Genomic DNA, 27,478 nt, shown 5'->3' with positions numbered 1-27,478 from the left:
TTGTTCCCCCTTTTCCTCTCTCATCTATGCTTGTTAAATGATTGCTTAAAATTATTTTGGGCTAATAAATTTAATGATTTTGGACCACAATAAATCAATTTACCAATTGATTGATAAATCAAATCCTTTTCTCTGTGGAAATCGTTTCAACGTGTTTTCGCGCCAACGCCGACCAACGATGAACATTGAATCGATTTTTGAGGAAATAATTCATTCTGAACAAAGAGCACTGGATGGCAGATTTCAACTCACTGAAGGTTTGGATGAATAGACTAGGCCTATATATAAAATAACGGAATGATTTTGCTAATAACATATTTTCCGAGAAAACAGTGCATTTGGTTCTACTTCTAGTGCAGTTTCAAGTGTTTGCCTTTTTCCAGAAAGAGCTGAAAGAAATTTCTATCTTGTGCTGAGGTGGAAACTATTTATAGATGATGGTGCTGACAAAATAATAGATAGATGATTATTATATCCGTGTCGTGCTGCTTATATATCATTGATACACTACATGTCCAAAAGTATGCGGACACCCCTTCTAATTAGTGGATTCGGCTGTTTCAGCCACACCCATTGCTGACAGGTATATATATAATCAAGCATACAGCCATGCAACATAGACAAACATTGGCAATATAATGGGCCGTACTGAAGAGCTCAATGACTTTCAACGTGGCACCGTCATAGGATGCCACCTTTCCAACAAATCAGTTTGTCAAATTTCTGCTCTGCTAGAGCTGCCCCGGTCAACTATAAGTGCTGTTATTGTGAATGTGGAAACATCTAGGAGCAACAACAGCTCAGCCAGGAAGTGGTAGGCCACACAAGCTCACAGAACAGGACCGTCTAGTGCTGAAGCACGTAGCGCGTAAAAAATAGTTTGTCCTTGGTTGCAACACTCTACCGAGTTCCAAACTGCCTCTGGAAGCAATGTCAGCACGACAACTGTTTGTCGGGAGCTTCAGGAATTGTGTTTCCATGGTCAAGCAGCCGCACACAAGCCTAAGATCATCATGTGCAATGCGAAGCGTCGGCTGGAGTGGTTTAAAGCTTGCCACCATTGGACTCTGGAGCAGTGGAAATGCGTTCTCTGGAGTGATGAATCACGCTCCACCATCTGGCAGTCTGACGGACGAATCTGGGTTTGGCGAATGCCAGGAGAACGCTACCTGCCCGAATGCATAGTGGCAACTGTAAAGTTTGGTGGAGGAGGAATAATGGTCTGGGGCTGTTTTTCATGGTTCGGGCTCAGCCCCTTAGTTCCAGTGAATGGAAATCTTAATGCTACAGCATACAATGACATTCTATACAATTGTGTGCTTCCAACCTTGTGGCAACAGTTTGGGGAAGGCCCTTTCCTGTTTCAGCATGACAATGCCCCCGTGCACAAAGTGAGGTCCATACAGAAATGGTTTGTCAAGATCGGTGTGGAAGTACTTGACTGGCCTGCACAGAGCCCTGACCTCAAATCCATCGAACACCTTTGGGATGAATTGGAATGCCGACTGCGAGCCAGGCCTAATCGCCCAACATCAGTGCCCGACCTCACTAATGCTCTTGTGGCTGAATGGAAGCAAATCCCTGCAGCAATGTTCCAACAACTAGTGGAAAGCCTTCCCAGAAGAGTGGAGGTTGTTATCGCAGCAAAGGGGGGGGGGGGGGGAGGGGAGGGGAGGACAAACTCCCTATTAATGACCATGATTGTGGAAGGAGATGTTCGATGTTCGGGTGTCCACATACTTTTGGTAATGTAGTGTATATCAGATGGGCTCATAAACTGTGCTGATGACACAAAAATCATTGGTCCAGTAAAAAGCCAAAGTCAAAAGGACTCGATGCAAGAATATTTGAATGAAGCAAAAAATGTTCAGACAAATGGAAACTCCGTTTCAACTCAAACAGATGCCAAGTACTACATGTCTGAAGATCAAACACATTGACTGCTTATCAGATGAGTGGAATAGACTTCCAGGAAGTACAAGAACAGAAGGACTTTGAGGTGGTGATAGATTCAGAGTTCAAATTCCACAATTGGGTGGTCCAGAATAATATGAGAAAAAAATTGTAACAACTTTTTAATGTTCTCACCATCCATAATTCCTTTGGTCATAAAAACACTGTGTGTGAAGTTTTAGGGATCTATTTTAATATTTAGAGGTAGCTCAACTAACTTGAAATTTCAGTATATATAGTCTATACACTATACAGGTGAAATTGGTATATAACGCAATACACAAATTACACATACAGTACATACAAATTCTAAACACATCTACCAGCTGGTTATTCAGTCTTTTCCAGTTAGGGGTCTTCTTGTTGCTGTCAGGGAATGTTTTCCTGTGTTCCTGCACAACCTGCAGCAGGAACTGAAGTTGATCTTCATCATGTGTCAGCAGTCCACTGAACTCCTGAATTAGTGCAACTCCTCGTTCCGCATGGTCATTTACCACTTTCATGGCCTTCACAGTCTCACACGCTGCTTTAAAATCGTCTCGGTCTTCCCAAGTCTCTGGGTCTGCTTCCAGAAAACTGTCAGGAAGGTCCATCTTTTCAAAAAGCATGCGGGATTTCTGTGTAACAAAGTCTTCCAAACCACTTTCCTGAATATTTCCCAGATCAACTTGGATGCGCTTCGGAAGATCTCCTTGTCCTTCATTCTCCAGTGCGAGGATCATTTGTTGTTTCACAGCTGCAGGCACATTCTTGTCAAAAAATGCAAGACCAATCAGGTCCTCTGATAAGTACCACAGATGGCCTGCTAGTTTCATGGTTGCTGCCTTCGAAATTGCTTGGTTTACATCTTTGTACTGCAACAGAGATTTTAGAAGAAGCAAATCACTGTTTGGGGCAGAAGCCGCAAGAGGAGCTGTCATCCATGCTCTGATGTAAATACGGATGGTGAAGATGGCAATGTCTCTCAGTCCTTTCTGCTCTTTGCTAGTGAGTTTGAACTGACTTCTGAACATCCAAACCTTCAGGCTATAGATGACCTTTGACATCCAACGGGCATGGTGCATGGCCTGGGGCCATGAACCGGACTCCTTTTGCAGGAACTCCACCCAGAAAGATTACACACAGTTAAGATTAAGATCTCTGGTCCAGAGGAGGGCCCCATGCAGCTCACAAACACTGCTCCAATCACAATTTCAAGTATGTGGTGGTGACAAGCAAGAAATAGCAGTTCGGTGCCCAGTCCTTGTTCAATTAACACACATGCTCCGACCAGCCTACTCTATAGGGTACAATGCATACTGCATAGACCCCTCAAAACATATTTTGCTTCATAAAACATCAACAAGGCATGCAGGGTATTCATAACTCAACTTAAAATTCCTGTAAAAGTATGCGACAATCAGAAACTGTTTCAGTGTCCATGGTATTGTAAGACGTTAGTGGAAGACCATATGGGGAAACTTTGATGGCAATGAGCTACCCATAAATATTATTCAATTTCATTTTTATTTCACCAGCAGTGTTTTTTAGGTATTGGAACAGTTCTGGAGGGTGAGAACATGACATTTCAAAAAAATAAAATAAAGATGGACCACCCAATTCCACAAGGGAAGGGAACAAATTCCACAAATTCCTCTGACTACTAAAATCAAACCAGATCCTTGGAATTATCAAAAGGACATTTAGGAATTTGACAAAAGAGATTCTCCCTGTAGTTCAGTCACCCCTGGTTATACCACTCCTCAATTATGGCAATATCCTTTGGAATATGAGATACAAAACGGACGGGGACAAGATCGAGAGGTTGCGGCGAAGAGGATGATGTATGAGCATCGAGTACAAGGCCTAAATCTCCACTCTCTGCACAATACACGAAGAAGAGGTGACAAGATCACAGTTTACGAGATCGTGGCAGGCGAAGTACCAACAGAGAAAGTACCCGAGGGCACGCATTCAAGCTGCACAGACACAGGTCGAGACTGGGTATCAGAAGCAAGTTCTTTAGTCGGAGGATTGGGACGGACTGGAACCATCTCCCTGAAAGTGTGGTTGAAGGAAAATCTATTCAATCTTTTGTGGTCAAACTTGACATTCATTGGTGGAATCAATGGTCTTGACCGACAGTCCCCAACGTTTTTTTTTTTGTTTTTTTTGTATACTGAATCGAGGCTCGTGAAAGAGCTGACATTTACTTCACAAACAAATCAACCAGACAAGCAAAATATATAAAAAGAGGGAGCGGAAGACAAGATGGGGAGAGAAGGGGAAGCACACAAACACTTGAGAGCACACAACATTTGACAGCAGGGAGATGTGTGGGAGTGAGAGGGCTTGGGGGGAGGAGGCGTGGGAAGGGGGGGGGGGGGGGGGGAGAAGTATAAAATACAAGGACACCAAGGACTTCCAGGACAGAAGTTGGTATTTCAGAAAAGTGGAATTGGGGTGAAATTAGCGGGGGTAGAAAAGATCAAGGTTTTGGCTGGGGGAAGATAAGATATGGTGGTGAACAGCTGTTTTAAAGACCTGGAGGGTGGAGTGGGATTGAAGAGAGTGAGGGAGTTTGTTCCAGAGGCGGGAGAAAAGAGGAATGAAGGAGTGAAGGTGAGCAGAGAGTCTTGATTTTGGCAGTTTAACCATAAGAGGGTTGCAGGCAGATCTTGTGCGACCTGAAGGAATATTGGGGGGACAGAGAACAGAGAGAGCTGGGGGAGCAAGGCCGGAGAGGAGTCGGTAGAAGACAGAAAGACCACCAACCTGCCTGTGGTGAGTGAGTGAGAGGCCCTTGGAGTTAGCTTCATCGCTGGAGATTCCAATAATTCTGAAAGCTTTGGTTTCAACAGTGTGAAGCCGAGCTAGGTGTGAGGCAGGAGCACCGGCCCATAGGGGAGAACAGTATTCCATTGGGCTGTGGATGAAAGCCTTGTATGTGGTGAGGAGCTCAGGTGTGCCAAGGAAGGACTTCGCACGACGGAGGATGCCCAGTCGGCGACTGGCTTTGGAGGCCAGATTTGAAATGTGGTTTTCCCAGGAGAGATCCTGGCAGATAGTGAGACCCAAAAGCTTGAGTGACAGAACTTCTTGGAGAGGATTATTCAGAAAGTGGATGGGAGGGTTGTCCAGTCGGTCTTTTCGGAGAGACATCATAAGAGTGTGAGATTTGTCAGGATTGAAAGACATGTTCCACTTGTTTGCCCAGTCTGTGATTTTGTCCAGGTCTGCAGAGAGTGAGGAGGCTGCAGACTGCCGATCTGAGGGATGAAGAATGGAGCGATAGAGAGGAGAGTCATCAGCAAAGAGATAGAGAGGATTTTCAAGAGAGTCAGAGAGATCATTGATGAAGACCAGAAAAAGCACAGGGCCCAGAACACTGCCTTGGGGAACTCCAGCCTGAACAGGAAGAGGAGATGAGAGAAACACAGTCAGGGCCACAGCCACACGTTGACTACGACTAGAGAGGAAGTCCGCCAGCCATGCGTCGAGATTTCCATGGATACCAAAAGAGGAGAGTTTGGTGAGCAGAGCGGGGTGCCAGACCGTATCGAAGGCACGTGATATGTCAAGGGAGACAGCTCTAATATCCTGTTTGGCATTGAGGACCTCCATCCATTGTTGAGAAAGCAGAAGCAGCATGTCCAGAGTAGAGTGACCAGGTCTGAAACCAAATTGATGATCAGAGATCAAGCCATTGGAGAAGAGGAAAGATTTCATATCTGAAGCAATGATGGATTCCATGACTTTGCTGATAATTGGGAGAAGGCTGATTGGTCTGTAGTTGCTGGGATATGTTTTTGCACCTTTTTTGTGCAAAGCGGTGATGTTGGCAGATTTCCAAGCAGATGGCAGATGACCTTGAGCAAAAGAGAGGGTGAAGAGAACAGGGAGAGGGAGTGAAAGAGCGGAAGAACAGGATTTTAGGACCCGTGGGCTGATGCCGTCAGGTCCAGTTGCAGAATTAGAGTCGAGGATTGACAGAAACTTTTCCACCTTGTCAGGAGGAAAGGACACAGAATCCAGGAGCAGCTGGGTACGACTGGGTACGGTGGGTACAGAGAGGGATGGGTTTTGGACACAAGATTTAGAGGCAAACACAAGGTTGAGGCATTCAGATTTTTCACGTGCGGAGTCAGCCATGTGGCCATTTGAGGTGAGGGAGGGGATGGAGGGGGAACAAACACCAGAAACAGATTTGACCAGACGCCACCAGGATTTGGAAGAGGGAGACAGATAAGAGAGTTCTGTCCTGAGAACGGAGAGATATTGTTTCCTGGCTCTCCTGAGGGTGGACACACACTTGTTTCGGGCTTTGTGAAAGGAAATGAGATTTCCTTCCGTTGGATTTGCTTTCCAGGAGACGAAAGCAAGTTGTTTCTGGGCAATAGCCTCACCACAAGATTCCGTGTACCATGGACGGGAGGAAGGGTATGACAACTGAAGACGAGATGGGATAAATCTGTGCATGAGAGAGAGCAATTTACTTTGGAAGAATTCCCAGGATGAGTTGATGTCAGAGGCGGTAGAGATGGGAGACCAGTCCAGATGATTGATGGCTGCTTGAAGACCATGCCAGTTGTCTGAGTGAAATGCCAGACTCGTCGACGCTGAGGAGGCTCTCTGAGAATGGTCAGACAGATGTCTGCTTTAACAAGCACATGGACCGATTGGAGCAGAAGAAGAGCAGCAGACATTTTCAGGGAAGTTAGTCATAACCAAGTCCAGAAGAGAAGATGCTTCGTTGACTGAGATCCGGGTCGAGAAATTGACAGATTGTGTCAGTCCCAGTGAGTCACAGAAGTCCTTTGCTGAAGAGCCATGGCTGGTGAGAGAGGTACCCGCACCCAGCCAACTGGCATGGTGACAATTGAAATCACCACATATGAGGAAGAGAGAGTTGGGATGGGTAGATAGAAGTTGGTCCATATTATCAGACAGCGAGATGTAGATGGAGTCATCACTGTTTGGTGGACGGTACAACACACATATGAACAAAAGGTGGGAGCGAAGGGGGAAGCCGTAGCCAAAGGTATTCCTGGGGGTATGCACAAATAGTATGTCAAGTATTCCAGACATTCTTGAGAAGACTACGATGATTACAGGAATATCCTTCTTTCCCATATACTGATGATGGTGATGATTTCAGAATTGCGTGTGTGTAGTTCTGAGAACAAAAGAAAATATCTATTTTGGGGGGCAAACCTCCCCACCCTTCTGCCCCCGCCCCTGCCCCGTAGTATCCCTTCGACCCCGATTTTTTATGCTGTGAGCAAAGTTTGGTACATCATGGTTGATGAAGGTTGCAGTCAAGTTTCATCGGAATTGTGTGTGTATTTTCTGAGAAAAAGTCAAATATCTATTCTGGGGGGCAACCTCCCCCACCCCCCCCCCCATAGACCCATTTAGAACCTGATTTTTTTTAAATGCCGTGACAAAGGTAAGCTCCAACATACCAAATATTTTAGCCACGTTTGGTCACTATCCCATCAGCAGTTTTGGAGAACAAGTTGCAAGTGTTTACGGACGGACAACGCACCATCCCATAAGCTTCCCGGAACTATGTTCCAGGTGAGCTAAAAAGTAAATTTGAAAGGAAAAACGGAAGGACTATTTTCTTATGGGTACGAGTTGTTTCAAAGTGCAGTAATTGGGATGGGAACATTGTATCCATTGCCCTCCTCAAAGACCTCTTCTCTGAGAACATTAATGTTACTTACATGTAGGTTGTAGGTGTACATGTATGTACAACACAACACAAATTATATAGTTATAATACAAAGTTTATCAAATCAAAATTATAACGACAGGAATGTTCCTTATGATAGCTGAAATTTGTTATAAAATTACTTTTAATAATGCAAACTAGGCTTTGGGGGACAGGATTGGAGTAGGGATTGGTTTGGAAGGGAGGGGATTATGCAATTCACCAATATTGGCCAATAGAGGGCGCTGTTTTTATGAAGCTTAATTAAAATGCATATTAATCAAAAACTGGTTAGTTTTGGGATTGTCGATTTTATTATTAGCACTCAGCATACTATTGACCAATGAATTCAAGTGTTTCCATATTGCCCCAAGAGGTGCACCACGGATATCATTTTCTGGACACATATTGGAGGCATGCCACTTGGTCCAATACTTTGCAGACAAATCTTTCAATGGGAGATACTTCTCTGGAATAAATGTTTCTTGCCTTTGACCTCCAAGAGCCTCAAATATGAAGGCCTTTTCCCCCTGTTCACAAATGTTTGCACGATTGCACCATTGTGGGGCATTGACAGGTTGGCAGAAACCCAATTTTTTTTACACGCCGACAAATTTTCCACCCCAGTCTGCGTCGGTGAAATGATGCAGGCCAACTAAGCCCCTTGAGTTTTCAAGTCCGAATGCCATCACTCAATCATGCGCATCATTTGCTCTATATTTTGCTCTCCAATCAAAAGATGCAGTTTAGTGTATAGACCCAAATGGCCATTTGCTGTCACGTCAATGAGAAGAATAAGAATGTCAGTATCTGGAGACCAGACATCAATAACCTTGAGTTTTGACTCTCGCACATTATTGACCATGTATAGAGGAATCATTGTGCCTCTCCATGGGTGTGGTTCATCATGTCTTCCAGTAGGAGGCCTGGCCGGGTTGACTTGACTTTGTCCTGATATGAAGCCATCAGTTCCTGCGTAGATTCTCTGAATTTCTCCAGGAGAGCCTCACTCAGTAGCTCGGTGAGCTCTGATTTTGTTTTTGAGTTTGAGAGGAGTTCTTTTAGTGACATTTTTGCGATGCCCATTTCATTGTGGACCTTGAATAATATTGCAGATTTTTTAAAGCTTGCTTGGCTCGCATTTTGTGTTTCCGAGATATCTCCAGGTATCAATTGAATAGGACCCACACCTGTGCATAGCCCTTAATCAATCAAATTGATCCTTTCACGAAAGTTGGCTTGAGATGAAAAAATTTCATCATTCCTGGTGTCTTCTTCATGCTTTGGAAAACTACCATCGCATCAAGTACAATCACCTTTTCAAGTTCATTGCTGAGATAAATTTCACCAAACATCGCCTCCTCGGTCTCCCCTACTTCTTCCATGTGTTAATCAATATTCACAGTTAACATTTCCTCTGAATTCTCAGTTGATAGCTGTTTTTTGGGAGGAAAAGGTGCAGCCTCAACGGCATGCATGATATTTGCCTTTATCGGTTGGGATGAGCAGCGATCCATCGATGGTAAACATTGATCTTGAGATCACCGACATCTCATAGTGGCCGATGGCGACTGGCAGCCTTGGCACCAACTCTGGTCGAAACTGCTGGATCACATCAACTGCTGGATCAATCTTGCAAGAAGCTGCCGCTCCTCCCGCAGTTTGATTGCCTTTTCTCCAACGCAAAACCTCTGTTTGGCCATCCAAGTGGAATGGGTTTTCAATTTCAATTTTTTAATTCTCAGGGAGAATTTTTGATTTTTTTTGTCCTCAGAGAGGGAATATTTGAAACATGATTAGCTGAATGTCAGATATACGCTGCCTGATTTCAAGATCAGTTTCGGTCTCATTTTCCCCAAGAAGTGCACGTATCGCATGTTGCACACAGCTAGAGTGATACTATTTTTCCGCATCACTGCTGTCATTAAAACTAGACAAACATGCTCTATTACGGTCATCTGTTGTTCTAAGCTTTATACTAAAAATGTTTGTTCTCTATTGTCACTTTTCAACAAGTGGAGGTCCTCTTTACCCTCAGATGGACAAGAATTGAATGAATGAATGATCGTTTTAAGGCCATTTTCCCCGCTAGAGCGAGGGTTAGCCTTGCGGGCCCCATGACAATCATGGTTCCCTGTTTGAGGCAATGTTTTTATGGCCGGATGCCCTTCCTGACGCCCCCTTGGTCACGCTCTTGCGATGCGCAGGGATATGGTGTACCTATTCTAAACCGGGGTACACACCGGGATCATTCATCCCAGCAAGCTGGTACTCAATTTGCCGACCTCGGAAGGATGACAGGCTGAGTCAACCCCCCTGGCGTTAATTCAGCGATCGACCGGGATTCGAACCCAGGATCCAAGGATCCCCAACCGGCACCCTAACCGCTAAGCCAACACCAGGCTACCAGGCACCAGACACCAACACCAGCCTGTCCTCAGATGGACAAGGAAAAATACATATTTTTTCTTTAGGTTTCACACCACAAACACGCTGTGGACGACCACGATCGTCAGAGACAGATGGCCGGCCAACTTTAGGTGGAGCTGTCATGTCAGTAGGAGAACAGAGCCTCTTTTTTTCTCCTCGCTCAACTAAGCCTGTGCACCACTTGTTTCCGACAATGTGCATGATACCTAACCAGGCTAAGTTCAGCATGCAATAAGCTTGCCCTATTGGTCAGCAATAGGCTTGAGATGAAGTTCACCTAATGCAACACGTTTCTCAGCATATTTCTTGATCAGGAAGAGTATCTTATCAAGAACACGATCAGGCACTAGGTGGTCGGGAGATCCTCCTTCTTCACATATCCTCCTTCTTTACATATGACACATATTAGTGAAATATATTATCAGACATTCGTCTTAATTTCTCTGATTTCTTCTCAGACGAGACTGTGTAAACAGTTACAGAGGATTAGAGATGAGGAATCCACCAGGTTCTCTGAAGATCTGAAAAAAAATGTTATGAGAGTAAACAATGTTAGTTTTTGGGGTTGACCTTGACCTTAGTGCATGACCTTGACCCTGCATGGCCTTGGAACATGTCTCAATCGATTGAGCATCCCAAAAGCGATGCTACATATTCTCAATCAGATCATTCATTGCTGTAATATGCCCATTTCCACATCAACATACAGTAGCTGTACAGAGTTCAAGGTCACTAAGGGGTCGCCTGACGCCCTTATTAGTGTCCAAAAATTGTCACCTTCTGCTTTCGTGTTTCTTACATCCCAAAGATGTGATATCCACCCCTAACTCAATTTGGGTATCAAAATCATATGGGAGCTAATAAATGGGACATGACCAACCTCAAAATACCCTCTCTCCAGGACTTCAATTATGTGGTGCACTGTGATCTCATGTTATTCCCATCCCTGCCCATGATCTTTACCACCCCCCTTTATCCTACATAACCCAACCATCTTACTTGCAGGTTACTGTGTTTTCCCCTCTCTTCTTTTCCTCTTCATTCTTTCCCTTGCATGTTGAATACAACTGTGGTCCCATTGTAAATACTTTACCTGCTTTAATATCTGTCTCTGTGCTCTTCCCTCAGCCTACATTGTTGCACAGAAACACAACAGTGGTTGAGCAATACACACCAACCATGCTTACAGTTTAGTGTTTTGTTTTGTTGTTATGTTTTACAAATTTGAATGCCGCACTCACTATTATCAGGAAAGATGTTGGGAATCAAATTTCTAATGTATTATTGTGTAAGATAATTTCGAATTGAGAATGGTTTCTGTTTATGTGAACTCATTTTGGTAGATAGTATGGGATGTTATTTGTTTTATCCTCCACTCTGCCTCCATTGCAGTGAAAAACAAGATTCAGAATATTCGAGGCACGATTCAAAAATATTACGAGGACATTTCTACATCAGAAGAAACATTGGATAAAATGGTACATTTGGAGGATTATGTTTACTTTGGTCATGGATATTTCTTTTCACTAGTCAGACGAAAATGCTATGCAAAGATTCCATTTTGGTAAATTATTACTATGGGTATTTTTCTTTAAGAATCATCGATACTGTATCTATCATAACAAATATTTATTGTTTTCAATGTTGTCAAATTGCAGGCCTATTCATTGTTAATTGGTATTGGCTTAACATCGAATCCTATATTGATATGAATGTGACTGCAAGCAGAAATGGGAACACCAGTAAGTGCAGTGTTCGGTCAAGTCCAAGTCACAGTACAACTCAGCAATCGAGACAGAACTGAGATTTTATAAAATTGCAGATAGTTGTATAATAGGCATGAACTATTTCGAATATTAGAGAAGCCGATAGAACCTTGCTCATAACAAATTGGTGATTGCTTGGGAGACAGTCCTGGAAGGGGAAAACCCCAGGTTAAATGTACTGTGGAGACAGTTCATTTAACCTGGGGTTTTGTTATGCACTTGATGAGTGAATAAATGGAAGACACATGTGTATATATAGTGCCCTCCATAAGTATTGAAACAGTGAAGTCAAATTTGTTATTATTGCTATATACCGGTACTCCAAAATTTAAAAAAAAATAGATCAAAAGAATATGAGGCAAGAGTACAGGACAGCTTTGATTTATTGGTATATCTATGCATACAGTGCCTTCAGAAAGTATTCACACCCTTTGACTTTTTTCACATTTTGTTGTGTCACAGCCTGAATTTAAAATGAGTTTAATTGATTTTTTTTTGGCACTGATCAACACATAATACCCCATAATGTCAAAGTGGAAATTTTGTTTTAGAAATGTTTAAAAAATAATTATAAATAAAAAACAGACGTATATAATCTACATTTAAGTATTCAACCCCCCGAGTCAATACCTCGCAGAAACGCCTTTGGCAGTGATTACAGCTCCAAGTCTTATTGGGTACGTCTGTATCAGCTTTGTACATATGGATTTGGGGAGTTTCTCCCATTCTTCCTTGCAGATTTGCGCAAGCTCTGTCAAGTTGGATGGGGAGCGTCGGTGAACAGCAATCTTCAAATATTTCTACAGATTCTCAATGGGATTCATGTCTGGGCCACTCAAGAACTTTCGTGTCTTGTTCTGAAGCTGTTCCATTGTTGCTTTGGCTGTATGCTTGGGGTCATTGTCCTGTTGGAAAGTAAATCTTTTATTTGATTTTTTTTTTTATGGGATATTGCCTGCCACAAAGCCAGAAGGCCACTCAAGGTGGGGGCTACACAAAGAAAACAAAAGCAGAACAACCAACCCTTGGATTGAAACAAGACAAATGTAAAAAGTTGTCTCTTCACAGAACAAAAAGTTGTCTCTTCAGAGTCTTTCATGTGCATTTTTGCAAACTCCAGGCATGCTGTCATGTGCCTTTTTTCTCAGGAGTGGCTGGCAACTCTCCCATAAAGCCTAGATTTGTGAAGTTGGCCTTCCGGATCAGTGACAAAAAAATCTCAACTTAATCCATTTTAAATTCAGGCTGTAACACAGCAAAATGTGAAATGGCAAGTGGTGTGAATACTTTCTGAAGGCTATGAAGTACAAGGAGAGAATGAGGGCTAGGTATGAGCAACTTAGCGAAGAAGCGGAAGGCTTGGAGTAAGAGTGGAAGAAGTACTACAGAGAAGCGTTTAGGGGAATTGCAGAAGTTTTGTGTGGAGGACGTCAAGAAAAAGGGTGCATCGTTGATGGATATAAGCTCGGTATGGTGGACGGAGGAAGTAGCAAAGGCATTTGGTGAAAAGAAGGAGGTTTGGAAGAGGATAGAGAAGATCAAGGATAGAGGGGATACAGCTGGATGCGGGTTTGCTGCACCTGTTTGAGCAGAAGAAGAAAGCAGCAAGAAGAGCTATGGATAATGTGAGGAATGATATGGAAGAGGAGGTGTACACATTGGAAGAGGATGGTGGGAAGAACATTATCAAAATATTGTCTCGTGACAGGGATGAGGATACCAAGGACATGAAGAAGGGGTGGTGATTAAAGATGGTGATGGTCGGCTAGTGACAGAGAGGGGGGCAGTATTGAAGGCGTGGAAAGGATATTTCAAAGGGCTGTTTAACCGGGAAGGAAGCAACGGTGATCTGGAGCTACCGCGTTATGTGGAGGGGAAAGTGGAGATCATGGAAAAGGAAATGAGGATGGCATTCAAGAGGTTGAAATAGGGAAGAGCACCAGGTATTGATAAGGTGTGTACAGAGATGATAATTGCAGCAAGATAAGTCACAGTCATTTGGACGAAGAGGCTGTTGAGGGTATGTATGAGAGAGGGGTTGATTCCAGAGGATTGGAGGACAGGGTTAATTGTACCGATATGGCGGGGTAGGGCGATGTTCAAAATCTGGGGAAGTGCAGTGGCATTACGCTCCTTAGTCATGTCATGAAGGTGCTGGAGAGGATTCTCGATGGGAGGAGTGTGGATAAGGCAGAGTGTGGAGATGGAGATTGGAGAAGAGCAGCAAAGGTTTAGAAAGTCTAGGGGAACGACAGATGGGATGTTCACGCTGAGACAGTTGGTGGAGAACAGGTGGGATGTGCAAGGTGAAACTGCATTGGAATTTGTGGACCTGGAAAAGGCCTACAACACTGTCCCGAGGGAGACGGTGATGACGACACTGAGATGTATGGGAGTGCCGGTAGCAGAAGTTAGGTTGGTGGAAGGAATGTGCAAGAGAACGAAGGGACACGTTTTAGTTGGTCCTGGAATGTCTGAGGAGTTCAGTGTGAACATCGGTTTGAGGAGGCGCTCTCAGTCCACTCATCTTTATTATAGTGATGGAGCTGGTAAGAAGGAAGGTAAACATGAGCGGTATTCTGGGGAGGATGTTGTATGTGGACGATCTGGCTGTTGTTCTGGAGAGTGGGTGGGAGATGCTGAAAATACTGGAGGAGTGGAAGGAAGCTGAGGTTATGTGGGCCGGCAGCAGAGAAAAATAAATGAAAATCAGGTTGGAGAGGGAGAACAGACAGGGAAAGAGGTTTGAGTATCTTGGGAGAACAATGACCGGCAATGGTAAGTCCGAGGCAGAAGTGCAAAGGAGTATTCAGGTGGGTGCTAATGTGTGGAGGAGGATGGAGGGAGTAATGGCAGACATAAATATATAAAGGAGATTGAAAGGGAAGGTTCTGACATCATGTGTAATACCGGCCTACCTTTACGGTCTGGAGATGGTGGCACTGACAGAGAAACAACAACAGAGACTGCAGGTTTGCGAGAACACCTGGCTCAGGCGGATTGTGGGAGTGGAGAGTGTGAAGTGAAGGAGAATGGATGAACTGAAGGATGAGATTGGCATGCAGATGTGTTTGACGGGGAGTTTGGTGAAATGCTGTCTGAGATGGGTTGGACACTTGGTGCGGAAGGGGGAAGAGAGAATAGCAAAGAGAGAGGATAGGTTGAGGGGAAAAAAGCAGGAGGAAAAGAAGTAGACCACGGTTGACCTTGACCGCCATTTGATCTTGACCTTCAACTCGGAGGGGTATAATGTAATATACAGTCACGTGAAAAAGTAAGTACACCCCATGAAAGTTTTGACTTTTTCAACATATTTCAACATACAGCTATTTGATCTTCATTTCAACAATATTGATAGATAAAGGTGATATAATATAACAAATATCATGAAACATTTACATTTTGTAGTCCATTGTATAATTTAAATAAACATAAATGCAAATTTTGCATGTGGAAAAAGTAAGTACACCCCTACATTTATCACTACTTCAAATACCTAAAATTAGAATCAGGTGCACCAGCTCAGGTGCAAATGATTAGAACATCGTCAGAGAGGATCTTGGAGGAACCTGTCTCATTTAAACCTCAGACATTTAGTTTGGTTTGCTCTTTGTTGTTGAAGTGTGCGGCATCACCATGCCTAGATCAAAAGAGCTCTCTAAGGCCTTAAGAAAGAAGGTTATAGATGCCTACGAGTCTGGGAAGGGATTTAAAAAGATCTCCAAACAATTTGAAATCAATCATTCGACTGTCCGGAAGATCATCTACAAGTGGAGAAGATTCCAAACAACTGCCAACTTGTTCAGGCCAGGCCGCCCCAGCAAGTTCAGCCCGAGAGCAGACCGCAAGATGCTGAAAGAGGTCTCTAAGAACCCCAGAATGTCATCACGGGACCTACAGGTAGCTCTTGCCACTGTTGATGTCAAAGTGCACGAGTCTACCATTAGAAAGAGGCTGCACAAATTTGACCTACATGGGAGGTGTGCCAGGAGGAAACCTTTGCTGTCCAGAAAGAACATCAGGGCAAGACAAAAGTTTGCCAATGAACACCTCGGCAAAGACCAGCACTTCTGGAACAATGTGCTCTGGACAGATGAGTCAAAGGTAGAGCTATTTGGCCACAGTACCAGAAGACATGTTTGGCGAAAACCAAAGACAGCATTTGACCACAAGAACCTGAACTGTAAAGCATGGTGGTGGAAATATTATGGTTTGGGGCAGCTTTGCTGCATCAGGGCCTGGGCAGCTCACCATCGTAGAATCCACTATGAATTCTTCATTGTACCAGAGGGTGCTTGAGGATAATGTGAGGCCATCTGTCGGAAAGTTGAAGTTCAACTGAAGGTGGACCTTGCAACATGACAATGACCCTAAACATCCCAGTAAATCCACCACGAAATGGCTGAAAAGAAAGAAATGGAGGGTTCTAGAATGGCCAAGTCAAAGCCCGGATCTAAATCCCATTGAGATGTTGTGGGGGGATTTGAAACGAGCTGTGCATGCAAGAAACCCCTCAAACATCACACAGCTGAAAGAATTCTGCATGGAGGTGTCGGCAAAAATTTCTCCCAGTCGATGTCAGAGACTGGTAGACAGTTATAAGAAACGCCTACTTGAGGTTGTTTCTGCCAAAGGGGGCAATACCACCTATTAGAGCCAAGGGTGTACTTACGTTTTCCGCATGCGAAATTTGCATTTATGTTTATTTATATTATACAATGGACTACAAAATGTAAATGTTTCATGATATTTGTTATTTTATATCACCTTTATCTGTCAATATTGTTGAAATGAAGATCAAATAGCTGTATGTTGAAATATGTTGAAAAAGTTTTTCACGTGACTGTACACACACACACACACACACACACACACACACACACACACACACACACACACACACACACACACACACACACACACACACACACACACACACTAGTGTGGATCGGCTCATCTCACCACACGTCGCTGCAGAGCCACGGGCTTGTTTTAACTGAGTATAACGACTGTACGTGAGTTGCTGTGTTGTCATAATTCACACCAATCATAATACACACATTTATTTTGGACAAATGTATTTGTGTTTTTGGTGATATTATTTATTTGTAATCTAAAGAGTTCTAAGTGGTCTAAAGCTCTAAATGGTCAAGGGTCCAAGCTGTGTAATCTGTCTGAAGGGTGTAAGGGTCTAAATGGTGGGTCTAAGCCCTAAGGGGTCGAAAGGGACTTAAGGAGTGTAAAGATCTGATGGTTCTTGGGGTCTAAAGGGTATAAAAGGTCTCAAGAGTGAATGGATCTAAAGTGTCTAAAGTGTTGAAAGGGTCTTAAATGTAAAAGGGATCTTCAGGGTCTTGGGGGTCTTAAAGATCTTGGGGTCTTTTGGGTCCTCTCAGTCTTTTGGGTCTTCAGGGTCTTTTGGATATTCGCGGTCTTTTGGATTTTCGGGGTCTTTTGGATCTTCGGGGTCTTTAAGGGTCTTGGTGTATTTTAGGTCTTCAGGGTATTTTGGATCTTCGGGGTGTTTTTTGTCTTTAAGGGTCTTTGGGGTATTTTGTGTCATCTGGGTCTTTGGGATATTTGGGTTTTTAAGGGTCTTTGGGGTATTTGGGGTCTTTAAAGGTCTTTTGGGTCCTCTCGTTCTTTTAGGTCTTCTTGGTCTTTTGGGTCTTCGGTGTCTTTGGGGTCATTAACGGTCTTTGGGGTCTTTTGGGTCTCCGGGGTCTTCGGGAAATTTTGGGTCAGGATATTTTGATTCTTTGGGATCTTTAAGGGTGTTCGGAGTCTTTTGTATCTTCGGGATCTTACTGCAAAATCCCTTAAGACCCTTAAGACGAAATAAATGTTTGTATTATGATTGGTGTAAATCATGACAACATAGCAACACATGTACAGTTATTATCCTCAGTTAAAAGCAAGCCTGTGCCTCTGTAGCGATATGTGGTGAGGCGAACGCAGCGAGCTGATCCATGCTAGTATCCATATTATAAAACAGGAGTGTCTGTGCATCCATCCGTCTTGAAACTACTCCCTCAGTTTTGGGGCTAGCCCTACCAAACCCTCGGTGGAACGTTTTGGAGTCCCAGCGTGTGTCATAAGGTAGATGTGAGATTTCATAAATTTCTCAATAAAATTGTGATTTTGAAATTGGAACGACACGAAGCTACTCCCTATCCAGAAGTACACACGATGACGATGATGAGCTGGTTTGATAATATCTCAATGCAATTGCAATTTAACTTTGTATTTTGTGATTGGAATGATGCTATTTGGAATGAAAATATAGAGATATTGAGTTTAATAATGTTATAATAATGAATTTATTGTCATATATAGTTCAAAGCCAGAATGAGGAAATGACATGAGGGGTTCCACCCGTGACATCCGCGGATTCGCCATTTGCAGTTTCGCCATTGACTGGGTATAGAAACATTCAGACTGGGCATGTTTTTTGCCTATGTCCTTCACAAACGTCCATGTCTGATGTTCGACTGAAGGTGGCACAGGAAAGTGGAAGTTATTGGTTCATTGTTTGCCATTCACCGTTTTTTGCCCAAGTCATTCACGAACCGGCTGCCCATACCTGACGTTCGAATGAAGGTGGCACAGGAATGTGGAATTTATTGGTTCATGGTTTAGCATTCGCTGTTTCTGCATTGTTTGTTTGTTTTTGGCTTCCCAACAAACTCGCGAGTAGATATATAGTTGTCCACCTTCTGCTCTTTCGTTTGCAGTTCTTTCATGAGTCTTGGTGCAATTTACTTTCAAAAGGTTCACATTTTAATACAAATCGTTTGTGTGTATTTTATAACAGTTGAAATATTTCGATAAACCAGAGAGAGCTATTAAATATGTTTTATATGATTTCTCCATAATACATTTTTTTTCCTACAGGGACTTGTATTATGTGAAGAAAAAATGGATTTCGAACTTTTGGAAATAAGACAACAATCTGTAGAAATCAAAGAAGAGGAAATTGAAAAAGAAGTGCAGAATTTGAAGAAGACAATGGTATTACAGTCACATAGTCATTTTAATTTTCATTGAGGTATCACAAACTAATTGACTTCACTTCTCCTAATAAACTTATTTGTAAATATATTTTGTAAGGATGAAGAAAAAACGAGATTGGCTGATGAAAAAGATGAGTTTATCATCGAGTTGAATACGTTTCTCCAAGAGTATGATGTGACCAATAATGCAAGAGAGGAACGGAAGCAACGACAGAAAGAGAAATTTCTGAAATTTGAGGGAATCATTGCAGAACTTGAAAAAGGTTGGTAAGTTGCCATGCATCAATTGGTAAGTTGCCATGTATCAATCACCTACATGGCATATTTATTATTTATTGTTGAGAGTAAGGTGGGGCAAGATGCCCAGTCAGGAAAGGTGAGACAAGATGCCCTCTGTCCTTTCACCGTAAACCTCCTCCGGCTTTGTTATATGGTCAGTCATCTCAACCCCTGCACCAGGGGGCTCTCTAATGATGGTGCAGCAGGAAATTTCAAATGATGTGGTTCCATTTTGCTCCACCTTACTTTACTTGCATTGTCCACTTTATCCAGTGGTAAAATTTAACTGATGTGATGTGTTCAGTTTTGGGGTTCAAGGATACAATTATAAGGAAACATAGACACAGCATGAGACAATTTGGTCTATCATCTATCTGCATCCCATTTACTCAATCTACCAATTACTTATCTTCAACGAAATAATCCTCTTCTTACTTTTAACGCAAACAAATTTAAGATATGAATCCTTTTAACATGGACAAGAAAATAATTTGTATATAAATACATATTCTGGTGTTCTGCCCGAAGACAGGTTCAATACTGCTGAAGCAGTTTCTTGTTAACGGTTATACTGGGTGGTTTGCCAATACCTTCCCAACAGATTTTAGACAAGGAATTTTGTAATTTGTTCACGCTGCCGGAGATAGCTCGCCTACTTTTCGCGAAGGACACCTTGGGGTCTTTAACGTCAATCAACTAATGCAGGCAGACAGAATGCCAGTTTAACATCCATCTGAGTGAAGGCACACACATTGATGAATCACCCTGCCTGTCAACCACACTATCAATTATTTTGTTGAAAAGTAAAAAGTGTACTCATGGAAAGTCAACCAATAATTAAGAGTAATGTCTACTCCACCAATTAGAAACATCTAAAAACTCGAGTTCATATAACATGGAGTGTTCATATAGAGTTCATACCCTGCACAGTTTTCAAGTAGATGCTTCTATTTAATTAAAACAATGATTTTAAGGATTGTTTAAAAGAAATCCGGAAATTTAGCTCTACTAAAGCAGTCTTATACATTACACTTACACTGTAATAAGACGTCGTTGAGTCACAGTTCAGAGGTCGGTGTTTGTGTTCTTTATAACATCCTTAAAAACAGTGAGTTTCCTGGTTTGAATGATTTTTTATTTTGTTTGATTGTCAGGCAGGTAGACAGAGTAAAAAAAATCTCACTCCTTTCTGTCAATGTGGAATTTATTTTTAGAAATTTTTACAAAACAATTTAAAATGAAATAGAGAATTATCTCATTTGCATACGTTTTCAACCCTGTGAGTCAATACTCCATAGAAGCGCTTTTGGCAGTGATTACAGATTTGAGTCTTCTTGGTTATTGTCTGTGTCAGCTTTGCACATCTGGATTTGGGGACTTTCTCCCATTCTTCCATGTAGATTTGCTCAAGCTATGTCAAGCTGGATGGGAAGCATTGGTGAACAGCATTCTTCAAGTCTTTCCACAGATTCTCAATGGGATTTAAGTCTTGGCTTTGGCTGGGTCACTCAAGGATTTTCACGTTCTTGTTCTGAAGCCATTCCAGTGTTGCTTTGCCTGTATGCTTGGGGTCATTGTCCTGTTGGAGGGCAAATCTTCACCACAGTCCGAGGTCTTCTGCACTCTGAAGCAGGTTCTCCTCAAGGATTTGCCTGTATTTGACTCCATTCATTGTTGTTTTTCTACCTTACAAGTCTCCCAGTCCCTGCCACTGAAAAGCATCCCCATAGCATGATGCTGCCACCACCATGCTTCCATGCAGGGATGGTGTTAGATTGGTGATGAGCTGTGCTCAGTTTTTGCCTGACGTCGCATTTGCATTAAGTCCAAATAATTCAATTTTTGTCTCATCAGACCACAGAATATTTTGCCTCAATCATGGTAGGAGTTTTTCACGTGCCTTTTTGCAAACTCCAGGAATGCTATAATGTGCCTTTTCTCATGAGTGGCATCTGTCTGTCCACTCTCCCATAAAGCTTAGATTTGTGAAGTGCTGCAGAGACTACTGTCCTTCTGGCAGGTTCTCCTTTCTCAGCCAAGGAACTCTGGAATTCTGTCAGAGTGGCTATTGGGTTCTTGGTCACCTCCCTCACCAAAGTCCTTACCCAGTTGCTCAGTTTGATCAGACGGCCAGCTCTAGGAAGCGTCTGGGTAGTTCCATATTCCTTCCATTTCCTAATGATGGAGCTCACTGTGCTCGTGGGATCTTTCAACACTCTGAAATTGTTTTATACCCTTCTGCAGATCTATCCCTCCTCACAATTCTATCTCGGAGTTCTACTGACTGTCCTTCAACTTCATGGTCGACTTTCTGCTTTGATATGCACTATCAACTGTGGGACCTTATAGAAAGGTGTGTTTCTTTCTAAATCATGTCCAATCAATTGAATTGGCCACAGGTGGACTCCAATCAAGTTGTGGAGACATCTCAATGATGATCAAAGGAAATTGGATGTATCTGAGCTCCATTTGGAGTGTCATAGCAAAGGGGTTGAATACTTATTGACTCAACAGATTTCAGCTTTGCATTTTAAATAATTTAGTAAAGATTTCTGGAAATATAATTCCTCTTTGACATTTTCCAGTATCATGTGTGGATCAGTGACAAAAAATATCAATTCAAATCCATTTTAAATTCAGAGTGTGAAACAACAAAATGTGAAAAAAGTCATGGGGTGTGAATACTTTCTGAAGGCACTGTATGCTGGGATCTCTCCCCATCCTCCTCTTGTTTTTCCATGTACATGCACATTCCAGTCATGTAGGTGTTGGTGATATAATGTGTTTATTACTGAACTATCAATGTAGTTATTAAATGGACTTGCAACTTAAAAGATTTTTAGTTATGTTGTGTTGAGTTTGCGATTGGAGCAAACAGTGGCTCAAACTAATATGAATTACACCTGTATAAAATGGCTAAGAAAATATAATCTTTTCATTGTAATTTATTATGCTATCAATGTACATGTCTGGAAATGACTAAGATCTGATGAACCAGATTCCTAAAATTACGGTAGATTATTTGACAATGTTCCATTTGCAAAATATAAACAGGTAATGGACTATTGACTCGGTTCAATCACTGGGGTGCAGTCAAGATGCTGCATGATGAAAATTCTGCCAAGTTCTTAAATGCAAGAAAACAACTTACAGGTAAGCCTTTTATTGTCATGCTTGGCATCATTTTTGCTGACTCTTACTCTCCAGCAAAGGTTTTCCTGCAGTTATCTATCTATTGAGACCATTTGTGCTCGTATGTATCTCATTGTTCTTGAAGAAATGATAGCACTTGTACTTTCGGCTTGGACATTCGCAACATCTCCACTTTATCTTCGATCACGTAGAGAATAGAGACCGTGGGGGTATTAGCATCATTTTTGGAAAAGCTTGGTTTTCTTCCTTTACGGTTCTATTTATAACAGCACCAGTTTTGTGTATCATCCTCCAGCCCATCCTGAGCCGTGCATGCAGCAACTGCTGAAGCATGGAGATGGATACAATTTGTTACATGGAGTAGCCTTCACTAGTTAACACTTTGACTTCCATATGTTTGTCATGTGGCAAAATGTCTGTGATCACATGTCTGTGATGGATGCTGTGAAGAGAAACAGGTTGAGATGGTTTGGCCATGTGTTGAGGAAGGATGAAAGTGACTGGTTGAGAAGAGTGATTGTAATGAATGTAGAAGGAAGTAGAGGACGGGGAAGACCGAGAAAGACTTGGCTAACGGTGGTGGAAGAAGAAATGCGGGCAAGGGGGTTAACAAGGGGAGATGCAGAAAATAGGGCAAAATGGAGAAGATTGTCATGGAGACTGCAAGGCTAACCCCCGCTCTAGCAGGGAAAATGGCCTGAAAATGCCTGTTGTTGTTGTCATGTGGCATTTCTTCCCAGGAGTCATAGTATTCACCATACCACAATGATATCAATACCTATACTTTTTGTAGTCCTTTTACAGGTGTTGCACTTTCTGATTGCTTGCGTCACAACCAATCACAGTGTACTTCATCAAAACATGCCTGTACTATGGAGCAATTAATTTTTACACATGAGGTGAGATTATATCACGTTTTATTTTGCAGTTTTACCCCCACCACCAAAGGTGGATGGAGGTTGTGTTTTCACCCCTATCTGTTTGTTTGTCTGTCTGTAAGAAGGATATCTTAAAAAGTTATTGACGGATTCGGACGAAACTTAGTGGATAGGTTTGGTGTGTGTCAAGGCCAATTTTTTTTAGATTTTAGTGAATATCCAGATCCGAATCTGAATATTAGAAAATTTTAAGTGATTCTTCACCATTGAGAGATTGGGCCAAAAACTATATTTAACATATCTCAAAAAGTTGTGGACGAATTTGGATGAAACTTGGTGGACAGGTTGGGTGTGTGACAAGAACAAGCCGATTCGATTTTGGTTAGGGTCCGGATGCAGATCCGACCTATCAGTGGGATGCAAAACGTAATCTATTCAGCCTGGCGGAGGTATGCGCTCTTCAGAGTGCCGTTCTAGTTACACCCTGTCTTCCTTTTTCCATAATTATTTTCAATACTGTAGATAATGTGTATTAAAGTCAAATCATAATACAAGTTCATCCTTTGCTATTTTTGAATAATTGCATTTTGAACTTCAAGACAACAATGGTATAAACTGCATGTTGGACTTGTAGGCCTCCAAATCAGCCATGACATCTCCTAGGCCGACCATCTAATAAAGCGGGTCTGCACATTTCAGGGCTTCAAGTTGTAAATACATAACTATTTCCTATCCTTTCCTTTTTTTTCTTTTTTTCCCCCATCCCACCCGGAATGTTTTGTACTTCCTTTGATCCTACCTAACCCAACCTGCCTTTCTTCTTTTCCCATTCATTCCCTTCCATACTTGTTGCATCCATCTGTTGGCCAATTGCCACACTCATGATAAGTAGTGCCTTTTTTCTTTGTATCACCTTGTTCTTCCATTAATCTATATTTTGTGTACAAAAATGGCAACTTTCCCAATTACATCTCACATAAATGAAAGCATTTTTTGGTGGACTTATACTGTACATACTTTTTATTGGAGGAAGGTTATGGTAAGTGGGAATTTATTATTTATAAATTATTAGTTTGGGTTTATATTTGACAGATTTATGTCTGGTAGTTGCTAGGGTGTAAATTATTTTGTGTTCGAGTTTTTTTTGTGTTCCATTCATTGCATGTCTGTTTCACTATAGCTTTTCTCAATAATAATAATATTGAGAAAAAATAAAACAAGTACAAAAAGTTTTAATTAAAACAAAAGCCGCGTCGATGTTACACAATGCCTAGATGCAGCTGTGCCTATAACGTCGATGTTATAGGCACAGGACATTCCTATTGATTCGATTACTTGATGTTATTTTTGTGCAAAGTGAAAATATATCTCGGCAATTTCCCGTGTGTGGCGACGAATTTATTAATATATCTTGGCATTTTCCCGTCTGTTATTTCAGGCGGTGTATGACTGACCATGCCGCGATTTAAAAAAATATATATCTCGGCAATTTCCCGTGTGTGGCGGCACATGAACGAAGCTATGCTCCTCTCTCCACATTATTGTGACGACGTATAAATTAAATATTTCATCGTGACGATTGTCATCAAATGGACGAATTTTTAATATATCTCGGCATTTTCCCGTCTGTTATTTCGGGCGGTGTATGACTGACCATGCCGCGATTTAAACAAAATATATATATCTCGGCATTTTCCCGTCTGTTATTTCGGGCGGTGTATGACTGACCATGCCGCGATTTAAAAAAAATAAATCTCAATGGACTTGAAGTTACAGGCCTTTGAGAATTCATTTCGTTCTATAAAGGGCAACTTTCATCGGATTTTCTTCAACCGAGTCTAAAACTATGTTAGCGACTGTGAAAAATGAAATGATATATCGAATTTGATTTGAAATAAAACTGTGTGAGAGAGGAAGACACCACGGGCCTACAAAACAGGCCTCAAAGCTATGCGAGTTAATAAAATGGTGGATATTTGTTTATATGAAGCCTCTCCCACAATGGGTGGAGCTATGGTTCCCAGAATGGGTGGAGCTTTGAGGTTTTGTCTTCTCTGCAAGAACAACAAGAACAAGAAGAACAAGAACAACAGCAGAGGGCACTCTATGACCAGCGTCTTGCGACGCGGCTAAAAAGATTGTGCATCTCCATCGGCAATCCAGTCAATGATACAGACTTTCGTTGAGCAGGCACACAGTATTTTCAAATGCATTTATTATCTGAATAATTCCATACACAAATGTGTTTTTGTGGATTTTTTGCCCTATGAATGTCATTACTACATGAAAAAAGAATTTTACTTTCACCATAATTCACATTTCTTAAAATTTATGAACAGCATTGGAGATGGAACTTTCACAAGAAAATATGAATACAGAAGCACTTCAAAAAGAGAGGATAAAAGTTTTCAAAGAGCTTGAAATAAACCCTGAGTATTTAAAGTGAGTATTTTTACATGTATAATTTTTCATACCGTAGTTTGATAAGATTGCACTTGGCAAAGTTAATGACATTACTTGTGGATTCTGTAGTCTTAACTTCATTACCCAATGCGTGTGAAGCAAAAAGTGGTGTTAAGCAGTTGACTAATTTTGTCTGTCTGTCTGTCTGTCTACACGCGATGATCGAGGAACAACTTCATTTGAATTGCATGTTATATTTTGACCACTAGAACATGAATCGAAACACGAACCTGCAGTTTAACAGTATTTTGGCTCTGAATTTGGCAAATTGTACGGAATCCCGTCCCGATCGCACATGCGCGCAGAGGAGTATGGTAGTTGTTTTAGTCTGGCCGCCTGTCTGGCAGTCAAACAAAATTGAAAATCATTCCAAACAGGAAACTTACTGTTTTTAGGGATGTCATAATGGACACAAACACCATGCAGGGATAGCTGATTTGTCGTGTTCAATAAGGTGGTGTAAAAGAAACTGTACAAATGGTGGTAAACTTCCAAAAAAGTTATTTTTTTTCTACAGCCTTTAAAATTCTTATTTTATTTCAGTTGAATTATATACTACAACACTGTAGAACACAAATCGCCTTATTGGCACTTTAAAAAACCTTCAGTTTAGCAGAACTTGGAAAAAAAATATTCATGCCATGTCACACCCCGAGGGCAGAGTAAATGTGAGATTCAGCATTCAGACAAATATGGCGGTGCCTAGCGTATAGTTACCATCGCGCATGTTATTCAAGGTTCATGACCAAAAATAATATACAAGTAGATCATGCTCGGAAACACAAATCAAAAGTTTAAAAGACCCCTTCCATGTCATTTTTCTCAAGACTGCGTGGGGTAAAGTGTTCTATGAACTCTCTCTTTTTCATAACTAGTACTACAGGAGTGGCAGGATGGGTCATTCCTCTTTGGGGTACATAGATTACCGTAGATCTATGGTCGGGTCTCAATAACATTGGGTGTGTGTTCATTTACCAAGTTTCTTGTGGAGAGATCGCCAAGTGGTTTAAGCATTCGAGCAAGCACTCCATTCAAAACCGTTAGGGAACGGCTGGCTTGGCAAGCGCTAGCTAGATGCTATTATCATTTGTTTTCTTATTAGAAGCGTCCTTGGAAAAACGCCACGATAAAGCTAGCTTGACACAGATATACACCTCAACACACAACCCCATTGGCGGCAATGGTGGGGAAAACCTGCTTGGGGGAGAAATCCCCCTTGGGGAGGGGGGCAAATGAATTTGCTACAACCTTCATTGTGTAACCCTTAGTCCTGTCAAGTTTGGTCGAGATTGGTTAAGTAATGAAGGAATGTATCGCAGTCAAAAAATCAGCGGACAGACAGATGCCAAATTGTGTATTTAGTATGATGATGATTAACATACTTCCATGTTGAAATGATCATACCAAATTTATGTGTATTTTTTTCCAGGTTAAAAGAAGAACTGCAACTATACATAGAGGAACTCCAGCCGAGTGCATTGTTACCAGCTAAGTGAGAAGAAATGATGAAGTGGTAGTTTCAGCAATTTCACACCCTGAAAATCGGGCTTTTTGTTGAAAATTTTGAAATGCAATTTTGATTCTTTAAGAACCAAAATGAGTGGTTTATCTATTTACTTAATGATATGTTTATGTAAATTATTTTGATTGATGCAGTAATGGAAGTTAGTTTAGATACTTTAAACAACAACCACACTACAAAATGTAACTTTAGAAAAAAAAAAGTTTTGCCAGAATTGTTTCTTGAATTTCATGTCCAAATCATCAAACAAAGCAACAAATGGTGTTTAAATCCACAACATGTTTACCAGCTGCCAATTAACTCACAATAAACTGATAATAAATTAA

At 41.7% G+C, this 27,478-nt stretch overlaps 1 protein-coding gene across 1 annotated transcript; it reads left to right on the top strand.

Annotated features, from left to right (window-relative positions):
- Positions 1-92: 92 nt before the first annotated feature.
- LOC137416631 (uncharacterized) lies at positions 93-27,478 on the top strand. Its single transcript, XM_068102279.2, has 7 exons — positions 93-257; positions 11,471-11,556; positions 18,739-18,855; positions 18,955-19,120; positions 22,191-22,289; positions 25,507-25,609; positions 27,060-27,478. Exons 1-7 carry the CDS (start codon positions 179-181, stop codon positions 27,124-27,126), a joined length of 717 nt encoding a protein of 238 aa, XP_067958380.2. The 5' UTR covers positions 93-178; the 3' UTR covers positions 27,127-27,478.

Source organism: Myxine glutinosa, chromosome 3 (assembly GCF_964187855.1).
Source record: "Myxine glutinosa chromosome 3, kmMyxGlut1.1, whole genome shotgun sequence".
Classification (NCBI taxonomy): Eukaryota; Metazoa; Chordata; class Myxini; order Myxiniformes; family Myxinidae; genus Myxine; species Myxine glutinosa.
This window is presented reverse-complemented; position numbering and strand designations above follow the sequence as displayed.

Coding starts and splice junctions, on each gene's coding strand:
- LOC137416631 (XM_068102279.2), top strand. CDS start 179: ATGAACATTGAATCGATTTTTGAGGAAATAATTCATTCTGAACAAAGA. Junction 258..11,470: donor CAGATTTCAACTCACTGAAG/GTTTGGATGAAT, acceptor CCTCCATTGCAG/TGAAAAACAAGATTCAGAAT. Junction 18,856..18,954: donor AGAATTTGAAGAAGACAATG/GTATTACAGTCA, acceptor ATATTTTGTAAG/GATGAAGAAAAAACGAGATT.